The sequence below is a fragment of the Camellia sinensis genome, chromosome 8, assembly GCF_055761805.1.
Source record: "Camellia sinensis isolate YWXY chromosome 8, ASM5576180v1, whole genome shotgun sequence".
Taxonomy (NCBI): Eukaryota; Viridiplantae; Streptophyta; class Magnoliopsida; order Ericales; family Theaceae; genus Camellia; species Camellia sinensis.
The window spans coordinates 128627153-128649050 of record NC_138968.1 but is presented as its reverse complement, the minus strand read 5'-3'; the positions used below and the strand labels follow the sequence as shown (position 1 = coordinate 128649050).

Below are 21898 nucleotides of genomic sequence, written 5' to 3'. Positions count from 1 at the left end.
AAAAGTAGTCTCTTGTATCCAGGTGACTTGTTGTTTATCCTTGTCCATGATATAAACTTGGCCTGCTTCCATTTCCTCAACAACTGCTGGCTCATCATCCTCTATCTGTTTAACAGGAACAACAATCTCTTCACACCAAGGCTCCCCCTGAAGGGATGACTGTGATACTGGGGGGGTCGGAAAATAGGGCTAAGACTCCAAGGACAAACCATTTGTGAGTGGAAGGATGATAACACTTATAACCCTTTTTGGTGGCAGAATAACCCAGAAAAACACACTTAAGAGACTTGGGATCCAATTTACCATGAGTGGGTCAATGATTATGAACAAAGCAAACACAGCCAAAAGTTTTAGGAAGAATGGAGAATCCGGAAGGGGTAGATCCGAACAAAACTTGAAGAGGTGTTTGTTTTTGAAGAACTTGGGTAGGAAGACGATTAATCAAATAAGCGGCAGTGAGAATCGCATCCCCCCAATAGGATCGAGGAACCCACATCTCAAAGGATAGACAATGGGCGACATCAAGGAGATGGCGGTTTTTGCATTGTGCAATATCATTTTGTTGAGGGATACATGAAGTCTGGTGAATAATGCCATGAGTGGCTAAGAAAGTGGCAAGACCAAAGTGAATATATTCCCCCCCCCCCCCCAAATTATCAAAATGTAAAATTCTGACAACCGCCCCAAACTGAGTACAGACCATTTTATGGAAGTTTTGAAACACAGAAAACACATCACTTTTATTTTTTATCAAATAGACCCAAGTGGCCCTGGAATAATCATTGATGAAGGTAACAAACCATTTTTTACCGGTCAAAGACACAAAACGGGATGGACTCCATACATCAGAATGAATTAAAGAAAATAGAACTAAACTTTTATTAATAGAAGGAGCAAAAGAGGCTCTGTGTTGTTTTCCAAGTTGACAAGACTCACATTGAAACTCTGACACATTATTTTTCTCAAAAAAAGAAGGAAATAAATGCTTAAGTAATAAAAAAGAGGGATGTCCTAAGCGACGGTGCCACAGCTAAATGTCTTCTTTGGTGGATGGTAACTGAATAGATGAGTGAGCTAGCTTGTTGGTCTGATCCAGAATGTAGAGACCATGTTTCTCTCTACCACTGCCAATCCTTTTCCTCGTGATGAGGTCCTGAAAAAGACAATGATCAGGAAAAAACGTCACGCTACAATTTAAGTCACAGGTAATACGACTCAAAGATAAAAGATTAACACCAAAAGTAAGAATATAGAGGACAGAGGACAAAGGGAGGGAAAAGGTAGCATAAATTAAACCTTTCTCGAACACTGATGATATAGTACCATCAGCAATATGCACTTTTTCCTGACCTGATGAGGGGTTTTACTCTGAAAATAAATTAGAGGAGCCAGACATATGGTCGGAAGCACTAGAATCAATAATCCATGGTACAGTCGTATGAGAGAGCAATACACACAGAGAGGAAGCCAAGTTACTTGAATTGGCAAAAGAAGAAGAGAGTGCACCTGTAACAGAAATGGAGGCTCGACGGTCCAACAAGTGGTGAAGAGCAATCTCAAAATCTGAGGCAGATAACCCCAAAACATCAGCAGCAGGGGAGAAAACTGGAGAAGAAGATGGTGGCTTAACAGTGTCTGAAAAATGTGCCCAAGCATTGGCTCCTCGGCCTCTAGACTGACCAGACCTACCCCCTCGAGTACCAGGACGGTCTCTTCAGCCACCAGAAGGAGTCCCATGCAGCTTCCAACAGGTCTCTCGTGTGTGGCAAGGTCGACGGCAATAGTCACAGAAAAGATTATCCTTCTTAGAGGAAGAATGAGAACCACGAGTCACACGGTCTCCATCGCGAGGGGGTGCAGAAACCAAGACCGAGCGATCAGGAGTAGTAGAAGGAAGCATCGTAGAGTAGCGACTCTCCTCATTCTGCACAAAAGCTGTTAGAATTTCCCATCTTTACCTTCACCTACTCCACTACTCACTCCACTTCACCTATCTCCACTTCACCACACACTCCACTTCACCTAACCCACTATCACCTCCACTACACCTACTACCACATTTTCTTCTATATATAGATTGTATAGGAATTGTAATTAATCAATCTTGTAATACATCAACATTACATCAATCAATAATACAATCATTTCTCTTTATACATTAAATTTCTACATGGTATCAGAGCTAGGTTAAAAACTTAGTATTTTTCGCTTCACCGGCGGGCGGCAACCTCGCCTTGGCCGCCCGCCGGACCTCAACCTAGTCCGCTAGAATTTTCTACACATACCTTCATCCATCTTCACCACCACCACAAATGCCCACAACATCACAGCCCACCAGTTGCTACAAGTCTCTCTTCCCTGTGACCCCTGCTGCTGCTGGAATTGGCCTCTTTTGAATTCCATATTGCCAGGCATCTCTGGGATACTGCTGGTCAAGAAGACTATAACAGACTGAGGCCTCTTAGTTATAGAGGAGCTGATGTTTTCCTCCTTGCCTTTTCTCTAATAAGTAGGCCTAGCTTTGAGAATATATCAAAGAAATGGGTCCCTGAGCTAAGACATTATGCTCCATCAGTGCCCATTGTTCTAGTGGGGACCAAACTTGATTTGAGAGAAGACAAGCAATTCCAGATTGATTATCCCGGTGCATGTACAATTGCTACAGCACAGGGTGAAGAACTAAAGAAGCAAATAGGAGCCGTGGCATATGTAGAGTGCAGCTCCAAGACGCAGCAGAATGTGAAGGCTGTCTTTGATATTGCAATCAAGGTGGTTCTACAGCCTCCAAAACCAAAGAGAAACAAGAGGAGAGGAGAACTTTAGCTTCTTATCTCGATTACTTCAGCAGAACACAATGAATTCGGAACAAGTTCGTACTCAGATCATGGACAATACTTGCAGTGGATTCAAAAAGATCTGGAAAAAGGGTGGGATTTGAAGAGAGGGCAGTCAACTTGAGAACGATGTTGGTTGCTTTTGCAGATCACTGACTTTGGTTTAACAGATTGCTATAATTTCTCACAAGGTGCAGTGGCCTGCTGTCTGGTAGGTTGTTTGGCATCAAACCCTTCATCTACAGCTTACGGGAGTCGAAGGTAATACATTTCTTTTTTATTAGTGGTGATTTAAAATTATCATCTGAAGACCTTCAAGAGTTCACTGCAAGTTCCAAATGCCAAATAACTCAGGAACCAATGCATGGGCATCAAGACGCATTTTGGGCTGAATCGGTGAGCTGCATTTTCTCCATGACGCGATTTTTCTGGCTGAACTTTGACGTGTTTCACATTGATGAATTTGAGTGAAGAAAAAAGTACATCATATTTTATTCATCTCAGGGATCCACCCCGATCACAAATTTACACACACACACACACAAAAAAAAAAAAAAAAAAAAAAAAAAAAAACACAAACAAACAACACCCACAGTGGGATTTTTCTCTACTCTGCCGCCGGTCTCTTCTTCTTGCCTCCGTCCTGGGCGGCCCTTGACGGTGTTGCCTCCGTGCTTCCTAAACCACCAAGCAAGTTGCCTCCTCCCTGCTCCTCCACTACAGCATATGGAGGACCTCCAAAACGGAACATCACGGTGGCCTTCCGCTTCAGCTCCTTGTTTTCTGCCCTTAGCACGCTTATCTCTGCTCGCGCATCCTTATACATGCGTTGGAGCAGAGCCAGCTGGGAGTTTAAATGCTGCACCTCATTTGTCCTACTCTGCAGCCGGTTCGACAAGTTTGTGACCGCCGTCATGCTTTCCACACATGCCTTCAAAGTATACTGATTGGCCTCCACATCCGACTGCACTGCCATTTTTTGCTCCACCGACCGCATCGGAAAGTTCAACGGAGCAAACCCTGGTGCGCTTGGTTGAGGTTCCAGTGCCACCGCACCAGTTGTCTCTCTTGTTGACTCATTGAGGTCGGGAAAGAGAGTGAGCAGACTCCGGGAAGATGAAGCCATTTTCTGGGCCACAGAATATTACAGAGTATCTCTCTCAGAAATCTCTCTCAGACAACAGAGTGTTACGGACTATCTCTCTCAGCAAAACGAAGAAGAGTTTTTGTTTTTTCCGAGGTTTTTCGCAGCTTTTCTCTGCCTCAGCCTCAGCCTCTGTCTTATAGCCGAGGCAGCCACGCGCATCGCGCGCCTCTTATCACCAGCCGACAAACGGGCACGCAAGCCAAGGCGCCCACGTGCCTCGCCATCATGTCCGGCACACCTTTTGATGAATTGGGCACGCCTTTTGATGGCACATCTTTTGATAAAGTGGGCGCGCCTTTTGAGGGCGCGACTTTTGAGGGCTCACTATATATATCCATATATCTATATATTTGGACAGCCTATATACACCATCATACAGTGTATTTTTTTTTATGGGTCCGACAAGACTCTGTAAACTGTCCCGACATTGATTCCGGTTAGCTCCTTTATGGGTCCGACAAGACTCTGTAAACTGTCCCGACATAGATTCCGGTTAGTTTCTACAAGGATCCGACAAGACTCTGTAAACTGTTCCGACATTGATTCCGGTTAGTTTCTACAAGGGTCCAGCAAGACTCCGTAAACTGTCACAACATTGTCTTCTACAACGGTCCGACATGACCCCATAAACTGTCTTCTACAAACGGTCCGACATGACCCCATAAACTGTCTTCTACAACGGTCCGACATGACCCCATAAACTGTCTTCTACAACGGTCCGACATGACCCCATAAACTGTCTTCTACAACGGTCCGACATGACCCCATAAACTGTCCTCTACATCGGTCTGACACCACCATACAGTGTCCTCTATAACGTTATGACACCCCATACAGTGTCTTCACCAACGGTCTGACACGACCATACAGTGTCTCCTATCCTTTTTTATTTTTATGTATTTTCTTGTTTTGTTACTCTCTCCAAACTCAAGTTGGTTAGTTTCTCTCCTCCTTGAGTTTGCGGGGGGCTGTTAGAATTTCCCATCTTTACCTTCACCTACTCCACTACACACTCCACTTCACCTATCTCCACTTCACCACACACTCCACTTCACCTAACCCACTATCACCTCCACTACACCTACTACCACATTTTCTTCTATATATAGATTGTATAGGAATTGTAATTAATCAATCTTGTAATACATCAACATTACATCAATCAATAATACAATCATTTCTCTTTATACATTAAATTTCTACAAAAGCAAAGGCTTCTTGGAGAGAAGGAAGCACATCCATGCCAAGTACTCTACTTCAAACCGGATCATACTCCACATAAGGCCTTCCAAGAACTTGAAGACCCTCTCTTGCACCACAAATGTCCGGTAACCAGTAGAATCAATAGGACAGACAGGCTTGTAATCCTGAAGGTGATCAAGTTGCTTCCACCCATTGCTAAGGAAGATAAAATATTGGAGGATCGTCATATCACCTTGTATCGACCTTTCAATGGAGCGATGTAACTCGAAAGCCTGTGAGAAGTTCCCTTTTCGGGAGTAAGTGGTAGTCAGGGCCTCCCAAATATCTTGTGCAATGTCCATAAAGAGATAGCCGTCTCAATCTTCGGGACCATAGAATGAATCAACCAACCCATAATAAGGGAGTTGGTGATCTCCCACTGATCATAACTCGGGTCTGTGGTGAGGGGTGCCTGGATTCTGCCATCAACATACCCCATCTTCCCTCTGCTCTTCAAGAAAATAGTCAGACTCTGCGACCACGCTAGATAGTTCTGACCATTGAATAGAGAAATGGTGATTTTAAAGCCAGGATTGAGATTATCAATCATAGTAGAAGGGATAACGGAGCTCTCGCTCTTAGGTGGCTGAGAGATTGTGGACTCACTAGTGAAATATGCCATGAATATTCTACTAAGTAACCCTCAAACTCAGTGCCAATCACAAACTCGGAAGATGGTGGAGGAATAGTAAACACTATGACCACAAAGAGATCAGCAAAAGAATAATTTTTTTTTTTAACATAGCATCATTTTTTTTTCTTTTTTTTTTTCTTTTTTTTGTTTTGTTTTTTTTTAACTAACTAACCGTTATAACTTTATAAGAAAAGAGAGAGAGAGAGACAACAATCGGGAGAGACGACACTGCGAGAGAGAGTCGATAGTCGAGAGAGAGTCGACAGTAGCCTAGGAGATGCCGATAGAAGCCAAGGAAGCCAGAGGGGCTGTCTACAAGCCCTAGGGTGCCTTACGATGGCCTGGGTGAGGCCCTAGAGTGCCGATAGACCCCCTAGGTGACTAACGATGGCCTGGATGGACTGTGGGATGACAGACGATGGTCTGGGTGAGAGGCTACTATGGCCGACTAGGCTCCTGGGGAAGATAGAGTTGCCGGCAGACAAGAATAAAGTATGGGCTAGGGCTTAGGCTCTCTGATACCATGTTGTTTTAAAGAAGAGCAAGAGTTAGGAAATGAATTAGACTTCATTTCCTTTTATATAGATAATTGAGCAATTACAGGTATAGTTTGAGTAATCAAAAAAGGATCGAATAAGAATACAACCAATTATTTCCTATTCCAACAAAATGCAACCTTGATCACGTGGAAACAGTTCAAAGGGCATGAACAAACAAAAAGAAAAACAACAAAAATTTAAGACAAAAGGCTTAGTTTGGTTTAGTTTGATAATAAAAATTTTAAATATATATATTGCTTATATCATGGGCCTGCCAAGAAAAGAATAACAAAATAAAAAAAAATATGAAAAACTTTCTTGAAGCAAAAGATTATATGCACAGGTATCAGGCTTGGACTTAACATTCCGCAGCAATTAATTGAATAGCAGCTGTAGACCAATCACTGGTCTTCAAATTGTACAATGTGATTGCAGTGTATATATAGGGGAGTAGGTTCATGGTAAAAACTTCCTACACCATAACCTCCCGTAAGTAATTTTGACATAACTATATTCTTGCCACAGCTGGTTACAATTTACTTATTATTGTACTTTTTCTATTGTCGATTTTGTGTATGCCATGCAGTAAAAATGATCAGAACCATGTCATCTGTCTTCATTCAATACAGCAATGCATGTTTGCATTAAGTATTGAACGATGTAATATCACAATTTGGCAAGTGTAATTAAAAAAAAAACTTGAGGTTGAAATATTATTTTTTGTAACATCAATATTTAGAGGCAAAATCTTAGACCACAAGCTTAAAGCATATACAGAAAAAAATGGAGACAACCCTTCTGACTTCACGCTTCACTATACATACATCATATTCGTATTCATATTGTGAAAAAGAAAATATAGGCAAAATGCATTAGCATTATCTCCAAAATGATTCAGCGATCAAAACAAACTTTGTTACAAAATTTATCAGTAGTAAATTATTCCCTTTCATTCTTGAGATGCAAAACGTAGCAAAATTTCTGAGAGCTTCCACAAACATTACATCTGGAGCCCATTTATTTCAAAGACCAAAAAATTTAAGTTGTACACATCCTTTCCTAACAATTTAAAGAATCTCACCCCTTCTTTGGAGCTCCATAAATGATAAGAGTTTTGTTGTTCCTAGATAACTGTGCAAAGAAGTCTATAGTTTTTCAGGCTAATATAAAATGGAATGACCAGATAACAGGCTCTTGTTATCAAGGCTTTAAGAATGATGTTGAGAGTATGAAATTAGATCTGCTCAGATTACTTACAACCAGCAAGAACTTTTGGATCTCCACCAAGAGGAAAAAATTCCAATCCAGCAGCCAACACAAACTCCTTGAAATTAGAGTGAGTCGCTAGTCGCACCCTATGACCAAATTCCTGCAAGAAATATCCATTTCTAATATCTCATATTGCTGAAAAAATATGGTTTTGAATTGTGCAACCACGAATGACATATGGTTAATCTGCATGCATTTAACACAATGAACCATCCTTGAGATTCAATGAATTTACATCAACATTTGACAAAATCTGTAGCAACAAAGAGATTACAGATATGCAAGTACTAGTTTTCCAATTCATGCTTGGAATTGAAATGCCATCTTGAAGCATCCAACATTGATTATGCTATAATGGCTCTTGGAAAAAAATGACAAAGTGCTACAGTACATATCTTTAAATATACTTTATAGAAGATGCAAACCCAATGACAACAATGTGCAAAAATAAATGTGTGAGCTGGACTACACCAACAGCCCCTGTATTATGCCCAAAACTTTGCTCTATCTTATTGGAGATAAGATTATATTGTCAAAGATATCAGAATATATAGAAGATATTAGAATATATGAAGATTCCATGATTTGTGCTTATTATGATTTTTTTGTATCTTTGATTTATTTCAATTCCTAAACTAAAGGGATTTGATTGTATCTCCTACTTTATATATATGGTGTATCATGTAAACAAGAGTATAAAGTTAAGTGAATGAAAGATGTAGCCCCCTAGGGCTTTGTGTGTGTGTAGATGCAGGCTAATATTGGCCAAACCACATTAAACCTTTGTGTTGTTTCTTTTCTCTTTCCTTTCTCATTTTCTCTCCATATTCAACCTTATTGCCTTAATTACAAAATTCAACTTATCTAACCCTAGTAAACCACAACAGATTTAGAAGATGAAGTACTTATACTACTCCTAGAAATTATGTTGATAATACCTTGTTTAACTTCTCTATACTATCTGCTGGAGATTATGCCACGCTGAGCTTACAGCATTGCCGATGGGTCTTGGAAAAGGCCATGTAAGAAGATGGAATAACATTGATTCAGAAAGAGACACTTGGGTTTCATCTGGGTCGAGTGAAAAAGAAGTCCATAGGCTTCTGGAAGTAGTTGCATAGGGTTTGTGAGAAAGTATGAACATTGATAAGTGATAGTTTCTTCCATTTATTATATCTACGGGTTTGCTAATGAATATTATGACTTCCAGTCTTCCAGAGTGTGTGCTGCCACATCTATAGAAGAGCCATTTATCCTCTTTAATCTTGAGATGGCCAGGTCATCATTTAAATGTTCAATCTCTTCTAAAGAGGACTCCATGTCCTTCCCCACGTTTCTCTTTAAATGGCTCAATGAATTTCTGTTTTCCATTTTTTTTTCTTCAAAAAAAGGTGTTTCCAACATCCATGTGTGTATGAACAAACCCAAATATCAATGAAGTAAAAAATCAAGGAACAACGGGAATGAAGATATCCTTTTAAATACAGTGATGTGATCATCTTCCATCACATAAACAACCTATACTGATTCTCAAAGTGAAACATTCTAAGGAAATAAATAGAAAATAGAATATATATGTATATGAACATATATAACCATGCTTCTCCAAACAGTAAAACATGTTTAACCTGTAAACGTTTGCCAATGGCAACAAATGGCTGTACATCCCCCCGTGTTCCAACAATAAGCATAACAATTTGCAGTGGAGGTAGATCTGGAATGACTATTGCATCAACAGGTTCATCAGTAGTAGTTCCATTATAAACAACTCCAGTTCCAAAATCAAGGCTTTGGGGTTTAATATCTCCTGGAACTTCAAACTGCACAGTTCCATCATTTTGAACCGTAGCAAGTCGATTCACCCACTTGAGCTGCATGTTTAATGGCCAATTATGAATCTGAGACAACTGATTAAAAGAAAACATGAACTAATCGACTAGAAATTTCTATAAGATATTAGGTCAACCCACGAAAACAATCAAAACAACCAAAGTAAAATTATCACCAACACATAAAATCCCTGAAAATAAAAACATGGAAGCAGTTGAACTGGAAAGTCCAAAAAATTAGGGACACAATTAGACGAGAAAGAGAGAAAAAAAAAAGAAGTGAAGTGAAGAAAATTAGACAAATAGGTTTTGGGTGTATAACAAACCCTCCATCTTAGCAGATATTTATATTAAAATTAAAACAATAAAATAGGACAATATGACAAAAAGTACCCTCAATATAACATAATCAAAATATAACATAAAATACTCTATTATTCAAACACTCCCCCTCAAACTCAAGCATATAGATAAAAAAATACCCAGCTTAGGAAACGAACGTTGAAAAGATGACTGAGTTAACAGTTTTGTGAGAATATCACCTAACTGATCATCAAAACGAACATAAGCCGTCACAATCTATTTCTGTAATAATAAAACCCGAAAAAAATGACAATTAATCTCAATATATTTGGTTAGCTCATGAAAAACAAGATTATTAGCAATCAAAATAGTAGCTTGATAGTCACAACACACGCACCAGGAGTTGGAACATCAATACCAAACTATATAGAAGAGAGTGAACCAATAACATCTCAGAAACAATATAAGCCATAGCTCTATTACCGACAATTTTGTGTGTCCTGGAAGTGTGGCTCTCTCTCTCTCTCTCTCTCTCTCTCTCTCTTATGAGCCAAAAGTACACCCTTAGGAACCCCTAAGGACACTCGCCTGATGTTGATTCAATGATTCTTATTGCCTCAAAATGGTGCAGAAAAATACCTGCTCAGAAGTGGCTCTAATTAGCTTACCTCTCATTTGCCATCCATCCCTAACTTACATTCCTCTATGTTTTGAGGGGGGACTAGTGTCCCTCCTTAAGGTCATCCCTCTACTAATAGTCGTAGGAAGATAGGCGGGTAATTTTTTCTATTACGTGGAGGTCATACTTTGTGCCAAGTAACAAAGTTACCTCTGACAAAGGTACAATAGCCAGAAATAGAACATCAATTAGTAGGAACTTCCAGACCATTCATTGTCTACTCTAGTGGGAAGGAGTGAACAGACTGACTGCTTTCCTCTTATATGTCTCTTTTCCTTTCTATTTCGAGTAGATTTTATCCAGTCACAGACAAGGAAGTCAAAGGTTGATACAGCAGTCCCAACTAGGTGCATTCTTATGGTAAAGCAAGATACAACAAACAGCTTCAAAATGAGGACAACAAGGAGTGTACATATATTGGATGACCACACAAACAACATAAGTAAAGTCTAAACGAGTGACAGTGAGATAAATCAACTTCCTAACCAAATAGCAGTAATGACCTATATTAGAAAATAATTCCCCTTGATCACCCGTCAAGCTTAATAATTGAATCCACGGGACCGAGCATCCAAGAGACCATTCTCACAAAGGAGATCAAGCACATATTTCCTATGAGATAAAGAGATGCATTGTGAAAAACGAGCAACCTCAATGCACTTTTTATATCAAGCTGGTATAAGGGTCAAGAACGAATAATACAACAAAAAATAGAATCCAAACAGAGTTAAGACCGTCCACAAAGGAGAATGTATTCAAATAATCAACACCATATGTCTATGTACCCTTAGCAAGCAGTCGTGCCTTAAGAGACTTAACAAAACCATCAGGAAAATACTTAATAGTATAACCCCAACAACATCCCACAATTTGTTTGCCATGAGGAAGAGGACCCAAGTCTGATTCTTGAGAAAGGCACTCATTTCCTCATCCATAGCATGTTCCCATCCAAGCACAGAAATTTACTGCTTATAAAATGAGGGAATAGAAATAGAGAACAAGTTTTGAACAAAGGAATATAAGCAAAGTGAAGCACGAGTATAAGGGGAAAAATGGGCGATAGGATGTTGAGTGCAAGTACATTTATCCCGCCGCAAAGCAATAGGCAAATCAACAGAATCCGAAATGGAAGAGGAAGGAGCAAAACCTCTTATAGAGATGGTACATCCAGACCATAAGAAATGACACGCCGATCTTGAGAGTGCTGATAAACCTGCAAAGGAGGTGGAGACAAAGCCAAAGATAGCACAAGAGTGGAAGAGAAATACCGGAGTGATGCAAAATGCACCAAAATAGTGGGAGAGGGAAAAGAAGACTCCTCATGACAAAAAATGAGATTAGAAAACGATTATTGCCCAGGTGAAGAAAAAAAGGATGTGGACTCAAAAAAGGTAACATCAACACTAACAAGGTAACAACGAGACTTGAGAAGATAAATCGATAACCTATCTGTGTAAACGAGTACTCTAAAAAGAAACACTTGCAAGCCCAGGGAGATAACACATTCTGACCAGGATCAAGGATATCAAAAAAAAAGCCACACAACTGAAAATATGAGGGAGTGGAAATGGTGAAAGGTCAAGATATAAAGAGAAAAAATAGATTATTCAAAACAATTGATGGCATACGATTAATCAAATAACAGGCAATGAGCACAACATATTATCACCCCCGAAATGTTTGGATACCTCACCACATCATTATCTGAAATCCTTGACCAAAAAAATAAATAAAATAAAATGCTCTCTCTCTCTCTCTCATACTTCAACCCAGAACACATGCCCAATCGTTCTTCTTTATTATAACTGAAATAAACTTTCATATCTTAAGTGCTTAAGCATTTAGCAAACTATATCAGTCACAGTTCAAGTTACCTTAAATGGCATAACGTGGTCCTTGTGTAGTCAATGCCTAGTTGGTATTGCTCAATAAACCACTTATCTGGAAAGCAAGAAGAAGAAAAAAAATAACTCCAGAGATTTGCTCACAGTTCAAGGGCAAGGAAGACAAAAGGATGAATCAGTCCATCATCTTACATAGCATGCTACTCCTAATACCTGCCCTTGACGTGTTCTCTTCGAACTGCTGTATTTTTTGATCGAAAATTATGGTACAACTTTTAAAGACTTAATTGAAAAAGAGCACAATACTAAATTAAAGGTGATTGTCAAACCCACTCTCAATCGAACATTAATGTAAAATAACATGAGAAGCACATCCAAGAATCAAATATCACCATTATACAATTAAAAAAAAATAAAAATCAATCCATATGAATAACAAGATGGGGGGGGGAAAAATAAGAGATGGAGAGGTAAAAAAAAAATGTAATTGTAATCTAAATTGAAGTGAATTTTTTTTTTTAATAAGCATTATGGTAAAATTATCTGTGATATACTTGACCTTCTTTTTAAGAGGAATTTTGTCATCAAAAAGTTTAGCTGCCAATACACCAGAATTCTTGTCTTGTCGACGTCCCCCAGTTTTAGTAAGCTGACTGGAGGCCAACTCTGATTTATCTGCAGTTGATCTTTCCACATCCACAATGTTCGGTCTAGGCAAAGTCCTGTCAAGTAATCCTGAGCAAAGCAGATTTGGAAATAGAATAGCAAATGAATACTGAAGAAGAAGAAGAAGGGAAACAAATTCTACTCTTAACTGCTAATGCAAAAGAATAAATGCAAACTAAATACATTTGCTAATGATAGATGTGCAAGAGAATGAACTGAAAACTTCAATATAGGCTAGAATATGACCAACTCAATTCAATACAGACCTATAGAAAATAATACTTACATTCATATCAACAGGTATAACATATCGCCCTAGTCCCAAGTTGAAAACTACAAGTTAACAGTAATAACACAGAACTAGCAAGCAATTCAATCAAATTAGTATCACAGGATCATGAAGCTATTAGTTATGTTTGTAATGCACAAATTTACAATAGAAACAGGAGAAAGACAAGCAACCGTAGATTTTAAAGAACCAGTCTTCAAAGTGATCCAAAAAGGATGAAAAGAATGATTTGACTTACCAATGAATGAAGTAGAGGCCATGTATATATAATAAATTCATGATTCAATTTATGAAACAATATAAACAAGATACTAAATTAGTGATTGACACAATACTAAAACTAAAACTAATTCCTATATTCAACACTCCCCCTCAAGCTAGTGCGAAGATATTCAACAACCGCAGCTTACCAATTGATGACTAGAGCAATGTCAGTCCTACAGACTTTGTTAACATATCTGTTAACTGCTGAAAGGAAGAGACAAAGGATGGACTCACAATACTAGTCCGAACCTTTTCTTGAATGAAATAAATATCAACCTCTATATGCTTAGTACACTCATGAATGACAGAATTAGAGGGCAGCATAATAGCAAACTTGTTGTCACAAAACAAATGAAGCCATAGAATCTCACATGTTCCCTGTGCCATAGCTCGATACTCAGCTTCGACAGAAGATCTAAAAACAACTGTCTGCTTCTTATTCTTCCATGATATAAGATGGTCACCATAGAAAGTAAAAAGTTAGAAGTAGAACACCGATCAGTTTCAGATCCTGCCTAGTTAGCATCAGTGAAACAAGAGAGCCTAGATTGAGGAGTGGCTGTAAAGAATAATCCCAAGCCAAGAGAGGTCTTCAAATTTCTCAAAATGTGATGAACTGCATCAAGATGTTCTGCACAAGGTGCATGCATGAATTGACTAACAACATTAATCACAAATGTCAAGTTAGGTCTAGTGGTGGTCAAATAAATTAGACGCCCAACAAGACAGTGATACATACTTGGGTCCTCTAGCAACTCACCAGACTCTGATGTAAGCTTGACATTGGGATCCATAGGAGTAGAAGTAGGTTTACACCCTAACATGCCAGTATCTTGAAGTAAGTAAGAGTGTACTTTCTCTGAGATAAGGAAATCCCCTACCGTGAGTGAGCCACCTCAATTTCAAGAAAATACTTGAGACTCCCCAAATCCTTAATATTAAAGGTGTGTGTCCCAAATCTCTTTTTACTAGATCAATACCTACAGAATCATCACCTGCGAGAATAATATCATCCACATAAACCAACAAGACTATACACTGACCGGCTGAATTACAACAGATGAACCAAGTATGGTCTGAGTAGCACTGAACAAACCCCATGGAGATGATGACAAAACTGAAATGACTAAACCAAGCTCGTGGAGACTGTTTCAAGCCATACAAAGGCTTGCACAATCAACACACTACCGGAGAGGCGGCAGGGGAGAGCTGAAAGCGAGGGCGATAAGAGTATACCTACAATGGGGGAGAAAGGAGTTGAAAGTGGAGAATGAGAAGGGGGGACAACCTCATTTTTAACCTCGTCCAAAATAGGAATAGGGTGAACACTAGAAGTAACAGGAGTGGAAGCCTGCAAAGGAGGGTTAGTACCAAAAAATAGGAGATCTTCACAAAAAATAACATCCAAAGCATGGTAGAAGTGATGAGACACAGGATCAAAACACCTATACCCTTTTGACATGAAAGAATACCCCAAAAAGACGTAACGAAAAGACGTGTCATCTAACTTCGTACGAGCGGGACTCCAATCTTGAACAAAACAGGTACACCCAAAGACACGGGGTAGGAGAGAAAATAGAGTAGTGTGGGGCATAAGAATATGAAACGAGGTAAGACCTTGCAACACACACCCAGGGGTCCTATTAATAAGATAGACAGCAATGAAGACAGTCATATACCAATAGGACTTAGGAACACTCTTATCACGAAAGAGACACCTCACAACAGACATAGTATGACGATTTTTACATTTAGCAACACTATTTTGCTTAAGAGCCCGTGGACATGTTAGTTGTTGAAGAATACTAGTCTGACAAAAATGGCAACGAAAAGCATTGGAAATATATTCCCCACCATTATCAGAATGGATATTCCTAACAATTGTACGAAACTAAGTCTTAACCATTTGCAAAAACTGAACAAAAATGGAAAACACGTCAGACTTACAACGGAGCAAATACACCCAAGTGCATCTAGTGTGGTCATCAAAAAAGGTGACATAATATCTATGTCCAGAAAAAGCAATAAGAGGAGATGGATCCCAAACATCGAAATGTATAAGGTCAAAAGCACCAAGGGCACGAGCCAAATGAGGTATGTAACTGGTATGAATATGTTTAGATAATTTGTAAGCCACAATATGAAACTTATAATCTTTACAAGTTTTATTTAATAAAGAAAAAAATTGACATAAATATTGAAAATTGACATGACCTATACGTGCATGTCACAATTCTAAAATTTGAACATTAAAAACACAAGATATAGAAGTAGGCAAAACAGATGCTTGAAAACTAACTGAAGTAGAAGGAGGTTGGGCCGATGGATCCCTAAAGTAGTAAAGTCCATCGTGGTCATATCTCCTATCAAAAACCCTCTTCGAACTCAGGTCATGTAATAGACACAAAGAAGGTAAGAAAATAACAACACAATTGAAGGACTTGGCAAGCCGACTAACAGATAGTAGATTATTTGCAAAATTAGAAATATGCAAAACAGAGGATAGAGTAATATTAAGAGATAAAGATACCTGACCCTTATGACGAACTGAGAATAAAAACCCATCAGTAAGACAAACATATTTGTCTATAGTAATAGGAACTGGAGATGAAAGATAAGAAAATTCACCCGTCATATGATTATTAGCCCCAGAATCCAAAACCCATGAGGGACTAGCAGACCGAACATGAAAAATAGTAGAAGTACCTATAGCAAGAGTAGTAGTAGTAGTGGAGGATGATAGGCCAGAATAACTAGTGGTCAAAGTCCCAAGCTGAGTCTGAAGCTAGCCAATCTGAACCTGTAACTACTGTAAAATAAGAATACTCGAAGACCCAAAAGCATGAGAAGTCTCCACTAAAGCAGCAGTGCGAGGTGTGCCAGATCCATGAGGGCGAGAATATCGTTACCTTAACTCAGGATGAAGTTTGAAGAAGCGAGCCTTGACATGACTAGGAGCCCACAATGATGACAGATAATTGAACTAGTAGAACCCCGAGAACCAAAGTTTGCGTCAAGAGCCATTTAGTCAAATAAGATAGGAGTCACTGGAGTAGTGGCGGGTAGGGATGGCAATTTGAACCCAACCCAACAGGGACCCGCCCCCCCCGAACCCAATTAGAACAGTTTTTCTCCAAAAAATATCCCCGATGGGCTAGGGATGGTATTCGAAAATGAATCCCCGACAATTTTCGGGTTGGGGACGGTGATAGGTTCCCCTGGTCTGCCCCTGGCCTTGGCCCTAGCCCCGACCCCATCCCCGTTCCCGTTTCTGCCCTGCATTGAAATTACTATTATACGCCTCTATATATATATATATTTGTGTTTCTCTAATGATACTATTTATTTATTTTTGGTTTTTTTTTTTTTTTTTTTTGGAAGGGGGGGTTAGACATTTGAGAATCAAGATATTATTTTGCATGGGTTATTTTGAGAGGATGGGCCAATGGAATATCTTTGAGAGATGCCTATTGATTTTAGAAGTTAACTTAGCTAATAATGTTGGTTGTGCATGCTACTTTATAAATTTCACAAGTGGTGTTTTTTTTTTTTTTTTTTTTAAGCAAAAGGGGGGGTTGTTTGGAATTTTTTTTTAATTTTTTTTTTATTGTTGTGGTGTGAGTGTTGTTTTGTATCTTGTTTGTCATGTTATTGTTATTTGGATGTTTATGTTTGGAAATTTCTAGATTATGCTTTTATATATATTATTTTTATTTGCCTAAAAAAAAAATGAGGTATGCAAAAAAAAAAATTTTAAAAAGGGTCAGGGATTTTTTGGGGTCGGGGAAACCTGATCCCCATTAGGGGGCGGGGGGGTGATGGGTTCCCTGCCGGGGATCGGGGGCGTGGGCGGGAAATTTTATACCTTCGAGGATCGGGGACAGGGAGTGTAATCTCCAGCCCAGCCCCAGCCCTAACCCCAACCCGAGCCCGTTGCCATTCCTAGTGGTGGGCTGAACCAAACACTGACAATGCTCATCACTATCAATGGTGGCTGGGCAGAGGACTAGGGTTTTTGTGCTTTGGCTCTAATACCAAAAAGGTCGAAAAGAATGACTTGGCTTACCAATGAATGAGGTAGAGGTCATGTACATATAATAGATTCATGATACAATTTAGGAAACGGTATAAACAAGGCACTAAATCAGTGATTGGCACGGTCACAGATTATATACATAATACTAAAAATAAAAAGATTCTATATACTCTAATTACATATTCAACAATCCAAAGTAAAAAGCTAACCATCTTCAGTCAATGAACAATAGCTACTTGCAAAACTGAATGGATTCAGCAACTGGTAACTGGTAAATGATGTAAGACATCAGTTCAAAAAACTACAAATAACTCCTAAATTATGACTGCAATTTTAAAGGGTTGAAGAACTACTTTAGGCTTTGCACATGAAAAGTGGTTGAAATTTACTTAATTTTAAAAACGATTTGTTGCAAGAATTTCTCAACAGCAATTGACTTCAGATGTTGTGTTTGGGAAAGAGGCTTATTAGTTGGGTAAGGGAAGAAAAGATTGGTATCCAAAGGTAGGCTTCTAGGTTGAAAAGGCAAAAAAACTATGGCTTGCTTGTTAATACACCTACAAATCCACTTGGGGAGTATTAAAGAAAGAAGGAAAAGAACAAGAGAAGGAAGAATATCTAGAAATCATTCCTGGAAATCCTCGACCGAGGACTAGCTTTGCATCACATAATCCCTAAGTAAATCAATAGCTGCTCAAGAAAATCAGGGATCATCTTTATAGAGTTGAAAGAGAACAAACAGAAAGGTCATTGAAAATTCACTGCTCCTACCTATGGAAGAGTTTGGAACTTTGACCGGCAAAATGCTTTTAAACCTAGCAAAGGCCATATACATACAGCACTAATAACCAATACACCAACAATCAAAATCCACAGGCCAATAGAATGGGTGCAAACCCTTGATATATGGACTCCCAAGATTACCTACCTCAATCCATACCAAAAAAAAATACAATAATTAATTAGTAAATAATCACGGTATATAGATAAAGGTAAAATACCAAGATACATACCTATAGAAAACATAAAAAATAGACTTAACTAAATATGAAACTTGACTTTGGAAAGTCATAATGGACACCACCAAAAAATCAATATTCTCTCTCCTCTTCACATTTTGCATTGGTTCAGCACCATAAGGCTAGACAAAAGTTCAAGTCTCTGTATATGAAGTTTCCCAACATTATAGAGGCTTCTCTAAGAGCATCCCCACTAGTTTACCTAAATTTTACCCTAAAATATTATTAAAAAATTCATTTCCTATTTTAGGAATCGCTTTTTCATTTACTTCCCCCAACAAGCTCCCTATTTTTTCTCTATTCTATTAACAAACTTCCTATTTTTTTCTTTATTTTATTAAAATATAATTTTTAATTATAAATTTTAAAAAAATAAAAATCATAAATGTATACTACAGTCCCTAAACAAAGCAAAGCAAAAAATATATATATATATATATATAAGGGATTTCTAGGGAGTCACTGTAGCAAAAACTAATTTAGGGGATCATTTAGGGGAGCTGATGCAGGTGTATAAGGAGCCACTTACCCCTTAAAATAGATAAGGAGGAGCTTTAGGGCATCTGTTGGGGATGCTCTAAGCCCTTTGCATTAATGTAGTATCAAATTTTTGCTGTAGCAGTATTTTACCCTTTTGTATCAAGTCTATAATTTTTGCTCACTGTCCCACACTTGGAAATTCACAATTCTGTTGTTTCGTATCATTATAATTTCACATTGCCTTTTATCTCATTATGGGTTACTAATACTATCATACAAGTGATTTCACATTGCCTTATGTCTCATTAAGGGTTACCATCATAGAAGTAATTTCACATTGCCTCATATCTCATTATGGGTTTTATTTTTCCATATTGCTCTGTTTTAGATGATGCAAATTATTTTAAGTTCAAATTTTGGTACTATAGTTATGTACATGTGTCCATCGAAGCCCAAGCTTATGAACGACAATATGGTCACACGCACAAGGCGTATTGAAGACGAAAATAATAAAATTCCCTCTCACTCTAACAACTTAAGCTTTAGATGAGTAGATGCATAATTTTTGGTTGAGTATGCTATACATACAGAAATTTTATACAGAAAATATATATAGCTAACTGTGTTACTTTCATTTAAAATCACAATGCCCATCATTGTTAACCTAATTTACGAGTATGCGACTGTCGCATCATTATGGAAGCTGATGTTGTATAACAACAATGTTAGGGATCCCTAATATTATTATATACACTCACATTTGTGCTTGTAGGACTAACACCATGCAGTGCGTAGAATATATTGTGTAAAATAGTCAGGACACGTGTTTGGTTCACTGAAATGAGAAATAGGGCATGTTTGGTGTAGCTTATTATAAGCTAAAAGCTGATAATCAAAAGTTAGGAAGCACAGATACGAGATATGGGGATACAGATATGACGATATGCCAAAATCTGAAAAAGTAAGATACGGGTACGGCAAGGATACGTTCGTAAAAAAAAATTATATTTTATAATTTTAATAATGTAATATGTATGAAAATAAAACCTAAAGTAAATTAATATATAAATAGAGGGATTCCTATTAAGCTAAGAGTCTTCAAACATTCATAAAACATCCAAAACTAAAAGCAAAAACAAATGCAAATTAAACATTCTTGCATGCCAACATCAAAAAAAGAATGAAAGCATAGAGAAGAAACGTGAGAGAGTGAGAGAGTAAGAGAGAAGTGAGGGAGACAATAAGGATTCATCAATTTGACAAATTTTATTACTTTAACTCTCATTATACTCCTCTTATCAAAGAACTAAACAAAGTATTCGAAGTAATATGTGACTTCGAGTATCTGATACTTCAAAATTAATAAAATATTGATTAAAAAGTATCCAAAACGTGTCCACAATATCCAAAGAGTATCGGTATCCAATAAGTATTCGATACAGATACGTCTCCCTTTTTGAAGTATTCGTGCTTCATAGACCAAGAGCCAAACGCACCTTCCAAATAATCAGTTCTTTTCAACTTATTTAAATTATTTCTGCCCAATAAACTTGTTTAAATTGTTTCTGCCTAGTAAGCTATCACAAGCCGAAGCTGCACCAAACATAGTCAAAAATTAAAATAAGCCGTAAGTAGCTTATTACCAAACACCCCCATAATGAAATTCCGTAGTCTCTTTTATAGCAATCATTCCCTTATACTCTACTAAGAATGCTTTTTTTTTAATTTAGCGAACCAAATTTTGAAATGAACATTTTACATTTTGATGGAATGGTCATTCCACCCCATTTAATTCGAGTAAGTATTTCTCTTTGTATAATAATTATGGCAGTATATCATTTTTTTTCCTTTTGGTTTGTGATTTCACATTAATTTCCAATGAATTTAGTTTCTCATGACCAAAACATGATTGAAAGAAGAAAAAAATAATGGAAAAATTAAAAATGAGAACCTGTGTCTGGGTGGTGGGGAAGGCTGAGAGAGTCAGTGATGGCCGAAGAAGATTCATCAGTGACATCATGGACTTTAATTGGTAAAACAAAATCGACGGAGACATCGCTAGAACTTGTACTCATTGAAGCTGATAAACTAGGGTTCAAATCATGATTCTCTTTCTCCTCCACCACCGGCATCGGCGTCTCCGCCATCATTATCAGCCTCACCCACTTTGCTTGTACAAAGAGCCAGAAATAGAAAGAGACAACAGAGAGAGAAGATGGTGTGTCGGTAAACTTGAAAGGTGGTTTTGGAATAGGTTCTCTGTTTTCTTAGACAATAAACAATCAGATGGGAAAAGAGGGAAAAGTAACCTCGTCCTGTTTTGATTCCTCAAGATGAAGATGATGATGATGATGATGTACATAGGCATGGATAGACGGATCGAGAGTATTTGATTTGTTTCCGTTTTTGATCTTCGAGAAAGGGCATAGAGAGAGGATAAACCGTTAGAAGACACGCCTCTAATTTTTCAAAATCCTCACGCCACGTAGCCGTTGGATGAGGGAGCGAGGGATGGATGGAGAATTATAGAATTAAAAATGGTCGAGATCTAAAAGTTTTATTAAAAATTTTGACAAATGCTTTATATGGTGGTGGGATTTATATCACGTGGGTCTTATATTCACGTGAGAATAAGATATTTGATAAAAAAAAATTTAAAATTTTTAACATTATTTTCATACATTACTCTCATAACGCTTGTTAATATTTTCTAACTAATCATTATTTATCATATTTTTCATATCTTGAATCATTCAATAAAATATGTTACTTATTCATTTTATCTATCAATCACAATATTAAGATTTCGTTTGCAAAGTTTGCT

General features: G+C 38.0%; 1 protein-coding gene and 1 long non-coding RNA gene across 5 annotated transcripts in view; one reads left to right on the top strand and one right to left on the bottom strand.

The window, feature by feature from the left end:
- LOC114291566 (sterol 3-beta-glucosyltransferase UGT80A2) overlaps window positions 1-21664 on the bottom strand; it is a 35540-nt gene extending 13876 nt beyond the window's left edge. The window contains exons 1-5 of one of the 4 annotated variants that reach the window (XM_082883443.1): window positions 21026-21572; window positions 12880-13055; window positions 12351-12417; window positions 9294-9536; window positions 7654-7765 (exon numbers count right to left, since the gene is read on the bottom strand). In XM_082883443.1, coding sequence (XP_082739569.1) covers window positions 7654-7765; window positions 9294-9536; window positions 12351-12362 — 367 coding nt within the window. In that variant the 5' untranslated portion in view covers window positions 12363-12417; window positions 12880-13055; window positions 21026-21572. Of the gene's footprint in view, window positions 1-7653; window positions 7766-9293; window positions 9537-12350; window positions 12418-12879; window positions 13056-21025 lie in introns of all 4 variants that reach the window. The other 3 variants (XM_082883444.1, XM_028235409.2, XM_082883442.1) reach the window with 3 other exon arrangements.
- On the top strand, window positions 2957-3332 carry LOC145797110 (uncharacterized). The gene is made up of 2 exons (XR_014338198.1): window positions 2957-3095; window positions 3189-3332. It is a non-coding gene; the product is annotated as an uncharacterized LOC145797110 (long non-coding RNA).
- Window positions 21665-21898: the final 234 nt, after the last annotated feature.